The sequence below is a fragment of the Myripristis murdjan genome, chromosome 6 (assembly GCF_902150065.1).
Source record: "Myripristis murdjan chromosome 6, fMyrMur1.1, whole genome shotgun sequence".
NCBI lineage: Eukaryota > Metazoa > Chordata > Actinopteri > Holocentriformes > Holocentridae > Myripristis > Myripristis murdjan.
In genome coordinates this window covers 26,882,543-26,897,291 of record NC_043985.1, presented here as the reverse complement: position 1 = coordinate 26,897,291, position 14,749 = coordinate 26,882,543, and the positions used below count along the sequence as shown (strand labels likewise).

The 14,749-nt window shown below is 43.2% G+C and overlaps 2 protein-coding genes across 2 annotated transcripts; one reads left to right on the top strand and one right to left on the bottom strand.

Annotated features, from left to right (window-relative positions):
* On the bottom strand, nucleotides 1-3,250 carry LOC115361105 (seipin-like). The gene has a single exon (XM_030054394.1). The coding sequence runs from the start codon at nucleotides 2,825-2,827 to the stop codon at nucleotides 1,670-1,672; it is 1,158 nt and encodes a 385-aa protein (XP_029910254.1). The 5' UTR covers nucleotides 2,828-3,250; the 3' UTR covers nucleotides 1-1,669.
* A 1,162-nt stretch (nucleotides 3,251-4,412) lies between these two features.
* On the top strand, nucleotides 4,413-14,527 carry fnbp4 (formin binding protein 4). Its single transcript, XM_030053606.1, has 17 exons — nucleotides 4,413-4,628; nucleotides 5,222-5,299; nucleotides 5,418-5,548; nucleotides 6,232-6,415; nucleotides 6,870-7,017; nucleotides 7,406-7,520; nucleotides 7,621-7,965; nucleotides 8,139-8,331; nucleotides 8,916-9,034; nucleotides 9,121-9,225; nucleotides 9,588-9,721; nucleotides 10,734-10,903; nucleotides 11,020-11,315; nucleotides 11,469-11,583; nucleotides 12,527-12,720; nucleotides 12,839-12,993; nucleotides 13,530-14,527. The coding sequence occupies exons 1-17, from the start codon at nucleotides 4,505-4,507 to the stop codon at nucleotides 13,618-13,620; spliced, it is 2,697 nt and encodes an 898-aa protein (XP_029909466.1). The 5' UTR covers nucleotides 4,413-4,504; the 3' UTR covers nucleotides 13,621-14,527.
* Nucleotides 14,528-14,749: the final 222 nt, after the last annotated feature.

Sequence of the window (14,749 nt, the reverse complement as noted above, 5' to 3'; positions counted from 1 at the left end):
GACGTTTTTCAGAGCATTTATTAAATTAGTAACAAGGCATAAATAATGTCAACTTTTGTATTTGTTTCGGGAGCATTTATGTCATTTCTGCGGTGCAGAGAGAGAGATGACACATGACAAGAGTGCACTGTAATGTTGCCTGTAACAAGGTCTTTGGTATGAAACCCTACACCGACCCAACTTGCACATAGAAACTCAAACCATAAACTTACGTAAACCTTAGTTCTCCTAAAGTGGAGTTAAAAACACAGACGCCGAGCCACATTCCAGCATTTTTTGCATTACTTTTACTTCATTAGCTCCAACCAGCGTAATTTTCAAAACAGTAACTTCATTTTTTCTCCAAATACATATGTATCTCAAGGTTAAATTATGACCTTTAAGAAAATCGAATGTACCTATATTACTTACCACACCTTTCTAAAATACTTTAAGTCTCCTATAACCAAAAAAAACAAAGGGAAAGAAAAAACATTTGTCAACACCAATATAAAATTGCAGGGTAACAGCTACATCTCTGTAACATATTTTAGATGTTAAAGATCAGTGGAAACGAAGAACAACTTTTTAACAGTATTGAATCTTTGAATTAATGTGCTAAGGCTGATAAATCATCCATAACATGGTGGAACTTCTCTAACAGGAAGATGAAAATGCACGAAAAGTTCAATAAATCGCTCAGCTCCCTTAGGCGGCACTCACAAAACATTTGTTCTTGGAAGTTACTTAAAATAAAAGCTGCCCTCTCACACATAAATTACCCAAATCTAATTGCTCTGAGAAAGCCTGTGAGTAACAGTGTCATGAGGCGCGATTGCGTACGTCTCCTAAATGGCCGTGAAATGGCTACAAGGATGCAAAATCTGGTTTCACAGTCACCCTTATGGAGCAGCTACATGGAGGAGTGTTGCACTGCGATCGAAAAGACAGGATGAGGAGCTCTGATGCTGGGCAAGGTAGACATAACAAGCACAATCTGAGAGAGCTGGTGCCCGATGGTAATGCCAAAATGCCTGCTGTTGGCGATACGGTTAAAATACTGCACAGATGGAATAAAAAAGCACTGAGAGCTGGAATGTAGCACCGCCTGCTCCGAGACGGCACAAAAGTGAGGAGAGGAGGAGGCCGCCCGATAAGCAAAACACTGAGCCACAAAAATAAATAATAAATCAAGCTGAGGTTAAGATTTTAAGGTAGCAATTAGGGCTGAACGATATGTTATTACCATATTGTTACTGAGACATGAACAGAGATTTATATCTGAAAAGGAAACAATATCAAATTTAGGGTTCGGGTTAGCCTAAGACAGTGATTGGTCTGTTCTGATGGATAAAATACTGCATTTTCATCCAGTTGGTGTTATTAGGCTGTTTTTGTTTTGAAGAATGCTTAATTTTCTCTGTTGCCACACTTTAAATTTCACATAAGAGTGAATCTGTAGTCATTTCGTGTATATTGTATTGCTATCAAGATATCTGGCATAAATATTGAGGTATGAAATTTTGTCCATATCGTGCAGCCCTAATAGCAATGAGGCAAAAATGTTATGGTCCTAAGAGAAAACAGGGAATTATTTCACATGCAATCTACTGTATGTTTATGCCAAAAACTGGACCCAACATGTGTGCACACTGAGTGACTTGTTGGCATTTAGACTATCTGTCGACATTCATAAGCTCATCCAGGGTCCGGGCCTCTGTCTGAGAGTGGTTTCTCCCGGCTGAGGCGGCTGGCACGTCTCCAGGAGAACATCTGCACCATCCTCCTCCTCGGGCCCCGGAGAGTCACGAGGCTCTGGACCACTGGAGTCTAGATCAGTGGCTTCGGGGGCATCGAGGCTCACTGAAGGCTCATTTGATGGTGGATCCGGCACTGAGGAATTCCCTTGGGGATCAGATGACTCTTTCACAGAGCCTATCTCAGCGGGTTCAAGTTCCCTCTGTGATGAGGCGTTCTCCATGCGCTTGCGAGCCTCCTCTTTCCTCTGCTGGAAGCGGGTGCTGTCCCCCATCATGACCCTGACCCTCACTTGCTCCGGAGGCCAGAGGCCGCCCCAGATGAACTGCAGGTAGCTGAAAAGCACGATAACGCTGAGGAAGGCGAAGTTGCTGGCCACGCCGATCACTGCAGACGTGAAGGGGAAGTTGTACAGGACGTATCTGATTCCAGTGAAGTAGGCGTGGATGCGGATCTGGGATGAGTAGATCTGCACCCGTTTGGACTGGATCTCGACCACGGCGCCCAGGGTGGGCTGGTACGCGTTGGTCCTGTACTCCGAGAAGAGCTCCACTTCTATGAGCTGCTTCTGCTCGGTCATGCCGCTCAGCAGGAGGGGGGAGAACAAGATGGTGCCCAGGGTCTGCAGGAGGCTGGAGCGGTAGTGCAGCATCGCAGAGCGTCCCACGGACTCAACAGCCTGTCCGCCCTTCGTATAGCAAGTCATCTTCACCATGAACATGCCCAACTGCTGGTTCACAGGAGACTCCGGCATCTCCAGCTCCAGAGATATCCGATAGGGCTGCCCGTTTGCCATCACCTGGGTTTTCTCATTCTTCAGAAACGAGATGTTGGCGGTGGGGAAGGAGCAGAGCACCGAGTCTGCCGAGTCGCAGTCGGACTTGTAGTAGTAGTGCACAGGGGTGGAGAAGCTGACGGTGGGCATGTAGGAGTAGTAGAAGCTCCCGTACAGGAAGATGGACACCCAGAGCAGCAGCAGGAGCACGCAGAAGAGGACGGCAGCCTGGAGTAAAGTCCGCCGGGCTTTGAGGAGGGTGACAGCCGCAACATCCTGCAGCCACAGCAGCACCGGTCCCATCACACTGCCCATGCCTGCTCTGACTCTCTTCCAGCCTCCAGAAACCAGAAAATCTCCTCCAGCAGCTCCTCACAGCTCCCTCTCTCTCTCTCTCTTATTTGAGTCCTCCACTCCTCGGATAAATCAGTGGGTGTCTCCTTTTCTAAGGGTCCAAACTGTGTCCTCCTCCTCCATGACTTGTCTGGTCAGAGGAGCCGCCACTCACCCGGCAGCAGCGGAGTTTCCCCCTCAGAGACACAAAACGAGCACACAGCTGGAGGAGAGGCCGCCTGTGGCTCCTCAGCTGACTGGGGATATGTGTTTTTATCCTCCTGTCGGCCTCGGTTAATCCATGGCTGCAGGGTTAATCTCGTTTTCACGTTAGCTTTCAAAATTAGCAGCGGCTACCAGCAACAGAGCCGCAGCAGACGGAGCGACGCCCTCTGACCCGGATGTTCACCGCCTCCTCAGCGGCAGCAGCTACTTCACTATAACTATTATATATTTTTTAGATATTTTAAAAAATGGCTATGTTTTCACTTTTTCATATAGTAAAAAGTAAAAATTAAAATTACAATTTGGTTCATAGCTACAGAGGTTTGAAATGTTTTTGTTTTATGTTATGTTTTACGTATGAAGAGTACATTTTTGCAAAAACAGATAAAAGCCATTCTTAAAATGAATACACCTTTTTCACTGATACTGCTAGGAGTACACACACACACACACACACACACACACACAGACAAACACAGACACACAAAGCATGATTTAGCTGCCAGGCTAAATAAACATATAAAAAATAAACATATAAAAAATAGAAATAAATATAAAGTAAATTTTAATAAAATTCAAAAAAGTTTAAAAAGGTTTAATAAATTCAAATGGAGATATCTGTTTTTGCAAATGAGCTCTTCATATATATATATATATAGAGAGAGAGAGAGAGAGAGAGAGAGAGAGAGAGAGAGAGAGAGAGAGAGAGAGAGAGAGAGAAAGAGAGAGATTTCTCAATCGACTCATGTGGTCAGACACATATGAGATAATGAGATAAATAGTGGAGTTTTTTTTTTTTTTTTTTTTTTTTTTTAAATATGTATAGACGTGTAAATGCATCAGACAGGGGGGATGTACCCATATAAAGACATAAGCAGGCATATATTTGTACACATGTATATATAAATGAGTGTATGTACACAGAGAAAGGTGAAATTGTATATATAGGGTAACATTTATGGATATAAGCAATGGTACAAATACTGTATACAGTAAACTGAAATCAGTTGCTTTACTCTTTGTAGATTTAAGTGTATGTTCCCTTTTAAATCGATATTTTACATCAGCTTTAAAAAGCGCTGTATCTGTTTGTTTTTTTTCAGTATATAGTTTTAAAAAATGTATAAGAGAGAACACTGTATAATGAACATGAGAAAATTTATCTTAATAAAAAGGGATTTTTTTTTTTTTTTTTTTTAAATTGACAACATCCCAGATTTTGATATTTCACTAATCAGTGTATGTAAATATCAAGAATGCCATAATGTACGGTGCAGTAGGTGGCGGTATGCATCTTTAAGTTGGTTTGCGATCCGCCGAAAACACAGAAGAAGAAGAAAAAAACAGTGGAGTAGGAGGAAGAAGAGGAGGACTCACCGACGCTTCTTTCTACTAAACGCCAGGCGGAGAAGAGGAGGAGGCCGACGGCCGGGAATGGGGAAGAAAACTCGCCTCACAGGAGGAGCAGTGGGTCGGAGAACAATCCTGCAGCTTTCGCCGCCTGGCCTTCGCGGCGGGGCGGCCGGCGAGAGGGAAGAGGCGGCCTCGGGATCCGAAGGTAAAGACGTGGATGTGCGAACCGGCTCGCTTCGCTGCGCTAGCCGCTAAGCTAATGCTAAAGTGTCAGGGAAGAGAATAACGGGCCCGTCTGGTGGCTAAAATTAGCAAGCACTGAACTGAATTAGCTGGCCGCTGAAGACGGGGGGACACTGTCGAACATAAAGCCAGTTAAATGTGTAACGCTGTACCGTATGAAGGATTTCAGCTAGGCTACATTTAACTTTTAATTTTGGTTAGCAACAGTTAGCTAACACACAAAGGTAGCTAACGTTAGCTCGCTAGGCCGGCTAGCTAGCGTCTGCACCGTTTTGGTTTCGTTAGCAGCGAAAGGCCACTGACTTTACACGCTACTAAGAGAGGTAACGTAAAGGCTTAGCTGGTTAGGTTATAAACAAAAATCAGTGGTGTTAGGTTTAGTGTTAGCAGGGATGAGTGAGAGCGTGAAAAGCAATTGGATTCATGCGGGAATTGACCGCATGTCTCTCCTGGCGTAAGTAACGTTATACGGTCGTCCTTCATTTTGTTAGTCATCGCTAAGTGCATGTATATATTCACAACAACAATTAATGGTTTGACTAATATTATTTACAGACGAACAGGAAGGTGATGCCCACAGGTTTTTGAGAGAAAGAAGCACAAACATGAAGCCGCCCGCAGTTAAGGCCACAGGTATGAAGTGTGTGTGTGTGTGTGTGTGTGTGTTTGTATTTTACTATTATATTTGACTCGATCGCACACCTTACAAGAGGAGCACATTAACCCAATGGCTGTTTGTCTCCACCTTCAGAGGGACTGTCCCTCCTTGGGGCATACGAGGACAGTGACGAAGAGGATGCAGGAGACTCCCAGCATCCCAGTGCCAAGTCTCAGCACAACCAGTCAGCTGACATTGACAGCACCCTGGCCAACTTTATGGCTGTAGGTATCATTTGACAACCTGCCTTAATCCTCAGCCTTGGTAACTAAATGCTGAAAAGATGTTACACCTGATAACAATATGGCTGATGGTGTATGATGATGATGTGAGATTGATGTGATATGGCACCCCTGCAGGCTCAAAGATGAATGACTAGTCGAAATCAAAACAAAAACACAACCTGCCTCCATCCACGCCCGCGAATGTGAAACAGATGCAGTCAACTCTCAGATGGTTCAGTTAGGAGGAGAATATTGATGACAGGACCTGTAGAAATTACTCATGGAGTGTGCGTGGTAGGACTGAAGGTTAGGTTAAAGTGAAAATCTTACACAGGCTGCCTTTTAAAGGAAAGACATAATCTGTGTATGTGTAATGGCAAGGAATAACTAATTCAATGAAGGCAGTAAAACATGTAGTGGTGACCTAAAAGTAGACATTGTGATCAAATTTTTCTGTTTGTGTACCCCAGTTTTGGATAATCATAGGTGGAAAGAAAATTGTTAAGATTTTAAAATTGATGTTTAAAAAAAAAAAAAAACTCCCAGTTTTGCATTAAGAAGTTAAGTTATTATGAGCAGGGTATTGCTTAAAAAAAAAAAAAAAGCCTGGATCATTCTTGGGACTTAAAAAAAAGAATCACTTTGAGCAAAAAATATATTTTTCTCCTCTTTCCCTGGTGCAGGAAATTGATGCAATTACCACTCAGCCAAGTACAGAGGATCCCACATCCTGTCCTTCAGTACCGGCCACTAACGTCCCACCACGGCCTGAAGCTCATGCTCAGCAGCCAGCAGCTGGTGCGGGACATGAGCAACAGGGCGCTGCGGCTGAGTTTGAGTACAATACTCAGTACTCATTGGCTGGAGGTAAACTATGTGTGCTGTATTTCAGATAAAGTGTGTCTGTCTAAGACTTTTCGATTGACAGTAGACTTACTGCTTTCTGGATTACAATACAAAAGCAAAGCAGCCAGGCATTAGTTATAGTTGTATTCATGATAGAAGGAGACACCCGTCTCCTTTCTTGTACAAACACCAGTAACCTAATGTTTTTAAGTTCTAGATCAGAATACAACTCGGTGAATGCCAATGGGGCTGTTTTTAAAAAAAGAGAAATTCACCAGTTACAACCATTTGCAAAGTGTCTAGTTTACACCCTTCAAATTACTGGAATTTCATCAAAAATTATTCAGAGAATAGCCTGAATTATGAAGCACTCTTAATCAATTGTCAGAAAGTGCTTTTTCTCTGTTTTAAAAAATTTGTTCTGCTTTGTCATATCTCCTGATTGATGTAATTCTTCATTCATTCATTATTCCAGTGGGTGTGGAGATGGGAGACTGGCAGGAGGTATGGGATGAGAACTCTGGATGCTACTACTACTGGAACACACTGACCAACGAGGTGTCCTGGGAGCTGCCTCACTATCTGGCTGATCAGGTGCAAGGTCTGCAGCAGTACGCCAACAGGTAATCTGTCGCTCACATTACATAATTGACATGCAGACAGCTAGGGGTGTAACGATTCACTTAATTCATGGAAAATATGCCTCAGTTTGTGTCCTTGTTTAAAAGAAACAATATCAATCAGTTGCATATAACGATGCTGATTCACAAGAACAGGGCATCCTCAATCTCCATGTGCTATAGGCTGAAACTTCTTGTAGTCTTACTTTATTTTTAGATTATCTTTTAGATAGATAGATAGATAGATAGATGGATATAGATATATATAGATCCAACATAGTTCCAAGAGCGCTGGTTTTGTTTTTCTTTATAGCCTTTCCAGTAAAGATGGTAAACCACAGAGTAAATGAACTTAACTGCATCTGATCTCTTGGTGTGTTTTCCATTTTAGTGCTGCTGTTAATGGCAATGGCAATGGCAATGGCATAACACAGGCAGGCTACTTCACAGAGCAGAATGCTGCATCCGCTGCAGTCCCAGCATCAAAGAGGGAGCCAAAAGTAAAGGCAAGTTTCCTTTTTTGGTTCACTGCAAATTGAAGTAATTTTGATTCTGCAGTGGCAAACGATTTTGCTCGGTCGTAATCTGTCACTGTTTGTCTTGAAGGAGGTAATGGAGAGTGTTGTCGCACTCACAAGTGATGAGGAGGAGCGTCGTGGAGTGGCTGCCTCTCTGCTTGGTCCTCTTATCCCCTCTGAAGTGAAAGAGGCAGAGGAGAAGTGGAGGAAAGGGTTGCTTGGTGGTTTGGAGGACAAAGAGAACAGTTTGGACTCTGATGGGGAGGGCGGGCGCCTTCCAGGGTCCCCCTCTACCCCTGTACATGACTCAGACCCACTCCCTCCTGCCCAGAAAGATCTCTCCAGCAAGAATCAGTCAGAGGAGAACTCTGATGCTGAGGAGGAGGCAGAGGAAGACACGATGGAGCTGGAACTGGCTCTGGAGAGGAAAAAGGTGGGTTTGTGCATTGCAGAGGAGGTGCTTTGTTCTGTGAAACGTGGAGACCTGCGTAATGAATCCCATTTCCTACAGCCTTTTCCTGTGGAAACATAGCACTGGCATTTCAATATTTGGTAGCAAATGTTATGTCAGTGTGATACAACTCTAACCAGGCCTCTGATTCCTAGGCTGAGCTGCGGGCGCTTGAGGAGGGTGATGGGAGTGCAGGGGGCTCCAGTCCTTGTTCAGAGACCAGCCAAGAAGCTTCTGGATCGCGTAGTCTTCTTTTGAAGAAAAATCGATGGAAGACGGCCTTCCTGCGTGCAGCTAGCCCAGACTCCAACAGCAGAGGGTCAGACACACAGGAGAACGTAGATGCAGGTGTGTGCAGGGGCTCCTGGGTGTTTTGTGGAGGGATACGGAGGGTGTTAGTTGGTGGTGTCAGATCACATTGACTACTTGAATATATTAACACCAAAGTGCAGTGTAGTACAGTGTTTTCAAGCTAAGAAAATTGTTGAACAAAGTATTTTAATTCATGCACTGAATTACCGAGCTGCTACCTGATATGTGAACATATAATACAGCAGCCTCAGCTTGCTCGATGCTTATGACTTCCATACTGTCTGGTCTGTGCGTGGCCTTAAGAGTACACACCCTAATTTTCCTATATATGTATATTGAAAAAAGTTCTACAATGAAAGGAAAACACTGATCCCGGCTCTTGACAGAGGCTCTCTTCCAGGCACTTAATATCTTAAGTTTCTGTGAGATGGTGTAGGATATGATACCCTTGTGTCGGGGCGTCTGGAGAGAAAAATAGGCTATCCATCCAGACTCCTATGTATTCTTCAGTTAATTGTTTTTAGCTATTATTATTTGTCCTTGAAATAACCAGTCCTTTACACTGAACAGATATGGATAATAATCATGTATACTTAAAATGTTTCTCTTGTGTCTTCTAGCTCATCCTAAAGTCCTAGAAAACGTGGTGGAAGCAGATGACAAGGAGATGGACAGCACAGAGGACAAAACTGCTGCAAAATCTTCGGTTAAGGAGGAGGTTGAGACACCTGAGCTCAAGGTACCCACAGCTTAAAAAGAACAATAATGCTGATCCTTATGATAAACTGATTTGATAAAAGTGTTTCATGCTGAAAAAATGTTTAGTTTCAGATCGGAGAACTAGCAAACACCTTAACCAGCAAGATGGAGTTCCTGGGGATAAACAAAAAGGCAATCTCTAACTTTCAGCTGCTTCTGCTACAAACGGAGGTGAGAATATTCAGGTTCAGATTCTCAGCAGAGTCCCTCTGGCTTCCCATTGTAGCTATCACAGTGCGACCTCTGAAATATTTAATGCTTAATTTTGTTTCACACCATTTTGCACACACTCATGTGGTAGTATTAATATTTGAAATCCTCATTATGATCCATCAAAATGTGTCATTTTCGAGCCTTACTGTAATTATTCTTTGTATTACTCATCCATTTCTTATGTTTTTTCCTCCCTCCTATCTGTCTGCTTTCTGTCATCCTACTTTTACTCTCTGGGATTTTTTTCTCGCTTCTGTCTCCTCTACCTCCCCTTTCTCTTCTTTCTCTTGTTGCTTCTTTTGCTCTTTTGTATCTTCCAGACGCGCATCGCTGACTGGAGGGAGGGCGCTCTGAATGGGGTCTATCTCCGCCGCAGGCTGCAGGAAGCCGCTGAACACATAAAACATTACGAACTTAACGCCACCCCTAAAGGCTGGTCCTGCCACTGGGACAGGTACGCGCTCCTTACCTTTCACATCTCTAAACTCCCTCGCCCCCCCAAAAGCTTACCTTGTGACTACAGCCCTCTCAGTGCCGGGGTTGCAGACTTTGTAACATGACTTGGGGAGAAGCATAACCATGTGGATCAGAATACAGACCAGAAACAGACTCTTCAGGTTTCTGTGATGCAATCCTGGCACTCTGCCTTGCCTGTACTGATAAGGGAGCATCCACTCTGGGCCAGCCTGGTTCCTGTTAAATATACCTGCCACAGAGAGGACTCCCTCCCCCCACTAGCACAGACTCCTAAGCCCTTGCTTGTGAGGGCACATTTAGACTGAACTGGGGTCCAGTCAGTGGAAAGGAGGGGGGGGGTTATGGTAGGAAAGTTGGTTGCGCGGGAGAGCTTTGCACTTTACAGGACTACAGCCCCCAGAATGCAATGCTGACACAGACTGATGCCCTGGAAGCGCCGAGTGTCACACGCATCAAATAAAAGGTGAAGACGGAGCGTTGACGGGGATCCAGCAGGTCAGACCAACTCTATTTCATATGTCTTCCTGTTTTTTTATTTTCTTGTTTGAGAGAAAACTTATAGACCTATTCTGATGTTTAAAGAGTTGATTGTGTGCTTGTTATTTTCCGGCCTGTGGTTGTTGATGATGGTGCTGCTTTCTCTCTGGCATCTTCCTGTGTCTGGGAGGGAATGGTTGTCTAAAACGAAGCATTTCTGACAACCATGGTATGAGCTGCTGAATGCTACTTTTGAGCAGGACCTAAAGATGATTTGTTTTGTTTGATTTTTGAGAGCAAGGTGGGTTCCCTATCCACATCCATAATCACACTCCAATTCGGCCCTTCTCCTGGATGGCTAAAGTGGCCGTCCAGACCAGCATTACTGCCCCCCATTGTGGCCAATTTGTCCACTTCCTCACCCTACTGTCCCAGGGTATCATGCCTGTCAGACAGTTTCAAGGCCAGCCGTTGAGACTCTTGCCTTCTATGTCTGTTGTTCCACTCTTTAGAGAGCACAGGCGGTATTTCTATGTGAATGACCGGACCAATGCTTCCCAGTGGGATTTCCCAGCCGAAGAGGAAAAGGAAGAGGATATAAAGGGCAGCCAAGCTTCCCAGGTACCGACATCCAACCAAGTAGACGCCAAAACCTCATCTGCATCCACTGGTGGGATCACAGGTCAGTCGACAAAAGCTCTCTCAGGTGTGGTACATAACATGCTGTTATGCTGTTAAACAAATGTATTGAAATGGTCTCTTCAGTAAAACCATGATTTGCTGCCTTTATTCAAACAGGGTTATCTGGTTATACCGCTGTCGCTCCACCAGCCCCTCCTCAGCCCAGTGCATCATCAGTCTGGTCCCCATCCCAGCCCCCACTTCCTGAAAACCCGCCTCCACCTTCAGAGTGCCCCCCGCCTCCCCCACCTCCACCGGCCTCACCGCCTCCCCCTCCTCCCCCTCCTGATAGTGATGGAGAGATCATGGAGGTGGAGATGGAGATGGATGATGATGATGGGGAGCCTCCAGCCCCTGGAACTGAGGAAGATGGCAGTGGGAGACCTTTACTTGCAGGCACTGCCAGCACCAAGGTATGGAAGTCATCAGAAGTTGTCTGTGTTTTTTTTTTTTTTTTTTTTTTTAAAGGCACTTCTGTTAATAGTCTGTTCAGTAGTGCTACATGAATGAATAGAAAAATGAAAGCAGCAACATTTATCTTTCATTTTCTTCCTTCTCATTCACAGGTTGTGGAGACAGCCCCCTTGGGGAAGGGTCAGAAGCGTAAAGCTGGTCAGCTGAACAAAGCCATCACTATCGGCAGCAGTCCCATTCTCTACACCCAACCTGCTGCCACTGCAGGTAAAAAAAAAAAAAAAAAAACATCCTCAAAATGTTTCACAACATCTGCAGTTATATGTCCATCACAGATGGGACAGAGTGTCCTGCTCTCGATGTGATCAACGATGTGATCATACTTTCTTTGAAACAAGACTAGGTGTTGCCATGGAGGGTGTTACCACTCCAGGCATGTATAGCCTATATATCTATCACTAAAGTTTGAGTGTCTTGGGTCCTTTTTTGAAAGGTTTTTATTTATAAATATTTGGCCTTAACAGACATTGGACTTAAATTAAAATTTATGAGCGTTTTATTTCCATAAACTATTTTAGCAAATTAAATTGGTCAGTCTTTTAATTTATTTTTGTCAAAATTAGTCAAGCTCCCCTACATGATATTCAACATGTCATCATGATTCAACATGTTATAAAACTCTAAACATACTGCTGAACCTAATACTTTTATACTGATGCCCACTTTCATCTTTCCTACCTAAAAATGCCCTCAGCAAAAGGCTGAATATATCGAATTTGCCATTGTACTTCCCTGGAGTGCTCATTTGAATAAGAAAAAGATGTTTTTTCCCCAAAAATCAGTCTTAAATTTGGTAAAAATGTATCTTGAACAGGTCTTACAAAGCATTAAATTTAACACAAATACCTTTATACGTACTAAAGAAAGAGCTGGAAGTGTGAGGTGAAATTGATGGATTGTACTCAAGAAGTTGCTATTTTTAGATCAAAATGCTGAAGTGGTGGAGTTAAAAATTTCAGTGTTAAAGTTCATTCATTCATAGTCTTTTATCACAAGCTTTTCTCAGGACATTACAAAGAATGAACCTATCTAGATAAGTAATCAGCATTAAGTCGTTCCTCTCAACTTTGCTTGCATCAAATTTCAACGTGTAACTTTAGTTTTTTTTTTTTTTTTTTTTTTTTTTTTTCTTTTTCACCTTTATCTGCAGCTCCCGTGATTTCAGCAAATTCCTACTGGGGCATGACTGCGGTCACTGCTTCTTTGCTCCCCTCTGAAGCCCCGGCTCCACCTCTCCCAGCTGTCCCCACCCAGCCGCCTCTGCCTTCATCTCAGCCTCCCTTTGACCCGTCTGGAGTCAAAACTCTGCCCTCAGACAAGACCAAGAAACTGAAAAAGGACAAGGTTAGTGTTGAAGTTAATGATTATGAAGTTTATTTATGTGGCATCACAAGACTGAATTTCTGTTTTTGAGGTGGTGATAAACTTTTAAATTGTGACACCTTCCTCCTCCTCACTGCAGTCAAAGAAGAAAACGAAAATGCCCTCTCTGGTGAAGAAGTGGCAGAGCATTCAGAAGGAGCTGGACGAAGAGGAGAAGAGCAGCTCCAGTGACGAGGACAGAGAGCAGCTCAACAAGAAGAGTATCGAGGAATGGAAGCAGCAGCAGCTCCTCACGTAAGATTTGACAGATGGATTAAGGGATTGTTTACATGGTATTTACATGATAATGGTCTAGTTTGCTTGTGAACTGTGTACTCTAAGTGTAGGAAAATAAGGAAAACGGTTGCAAAAAATGCCATTGGATAGTGAATGTCAATACTGTTGCTAGGTGGGTTTCCATCCACCTGTTTTTATTCACATTTTCAATTTGCGCATTAAAAACCCAAATGGAAACACTGACAATTTGAAAAAATCTCCAAATATCGCAAAAGTTTTTACGCTTTTGAGGGAGGTGGAAGAGTTGGTGTATCGTTAAAAGGAAAATGTGAATAAGTGCTATGGAAACAGGTTTAGTGAATGGTGACGTTCGTAATCACGTGACTTACAGTCCACTGTACAGACGAAAAATGGTGGCAGATGACGAAGAAGAGACTTTAACATTTCTTGAACAAATTACAGAAACTATATTGATGCTTATCAGTACTCTTGGAAGAGTCCATAGTTGCAATGCAGTAAAACTTTCTCACTTGGTTACTTTACGTCTCCTTCAGGGGAAAAGCTGTAAAGAATGCCAACTTTGAGGCTCTCCCTGAAGACTGGCGGGAACGACTGAAGAAGCGGAAGATGATGAATAGCACGTAACATCTAGTTTGTTTCATGCTTCTGAGATCCACCCTGACCTGACAACGTACGTTCACCCCTCCCTGCCCCCAGATGCTGGACAGTGATCCGGAGACTTGGAGAACCTTTGTTATCCCTTTCCCCTCCCATTTATGATGAAGACTTTCAGAGGCTGTTAAGTGGCAGGCCATTGGCTAGCGTGGTTTGAATGTTCTTTTGTTGTTTTTACTCTGGTGTTTATTCGTTCCTTCAGCAGAACCCTACAAGGCCTCCATCTACACCATCACTTCATCTGTGTAACTTTATAGAGAAAAAAGACTTTTCTATTAAGCCCTCAGCTGTTGAGTGAATGCTTGACTTTGTTCAGAGACATTTGTGATCATCTGTACGTGTAAATTTTTCTATTTACATTCAAAATTTCAAAACTCATAAAAGGACGTAGGAGAAACTAGGTTCATATCCATTTTAATATTGCTGTGTTCTCATGTCGACTCATTAACCTAAACCTATTTACTTGCTTGTGGAAGATGGAGGCTGGATAGGTTATGTGCATCTTTTTTAGGCAAAACTGATCTGTAATCGCCATATTTTGACATACTTTTGATACAGGCCTTTTTTTATTTTTTTATGAGGAGTAGATTGACTTACGCCCCCGGCCCCTTCTGTAGGTTTCTGTCATGTCCATATCCCTCATGGGCACCCTGCATGTTGAAGAGTCAGTCACATAACTGTGCCAAATGCCCTTGGGGTTATCATGAATATTTCACCTCCGGTATTTTTAGATCCCATGTAGATGACCACCATAAGCATTTTTACAGCTGTGTACATTAACTGGTAATGGGGTAAGCCATGTTATGGGAAAGGGAGGGAATGTCACTAAGCTTGTACATTTTGTAAAAAGGTAATAAATTGTTTTTTTCTGAATCTGTTTCGTCTTTTACTTTGAATCAGATTCATAAAGTGCTGATGTTATGTTGTAAACCTACAACAGAGAAATGAACCCAAATAGAGATCTGAATTTCTGTGGTGGGTTTGTTTTAGTGTTCTTATTTTTCCAACAATCACACATCAAGAAAGGGAATAGTATTGTGGAGTAGGCACATTTATGTACTCATACGCTTTAATGCAATGAAAATAATTCAATAATACC

Excerpts from the sequence above, each read along its gene's own strand:
- LOC115361105 (XM_030054394.1), bottom strand. The coding sequence starts at position 2,827 with ATGGGCAGTGTGATGGGACCGGTGCTGCTGTGGCTGCAGGATGTTGCG.
- fnbp4 (XM_030053606.1), top strand. The coding sequence starts at position 4,505 with ATGGGGAAGAAAACTCGCCTCACAGGAGGAGCAGTGGGTCGGAGAACA. Across the intron at positions 9,722-10,733 it reads TGGTCCTGCCACTGGGACAG|AGAGCACAGGCGGTATTTCT; the intron begins GTACGCGCTCCT and ends TCCACTCTTTAG. Across the intron at positions 11,584-12,526 it reads CCAACCTGCTGCCACTGCAG|CTCCCGTGATTTCAGCAAAT; the intron begins GTAAAAAAAAAA and ends CTTTATCTGCAG.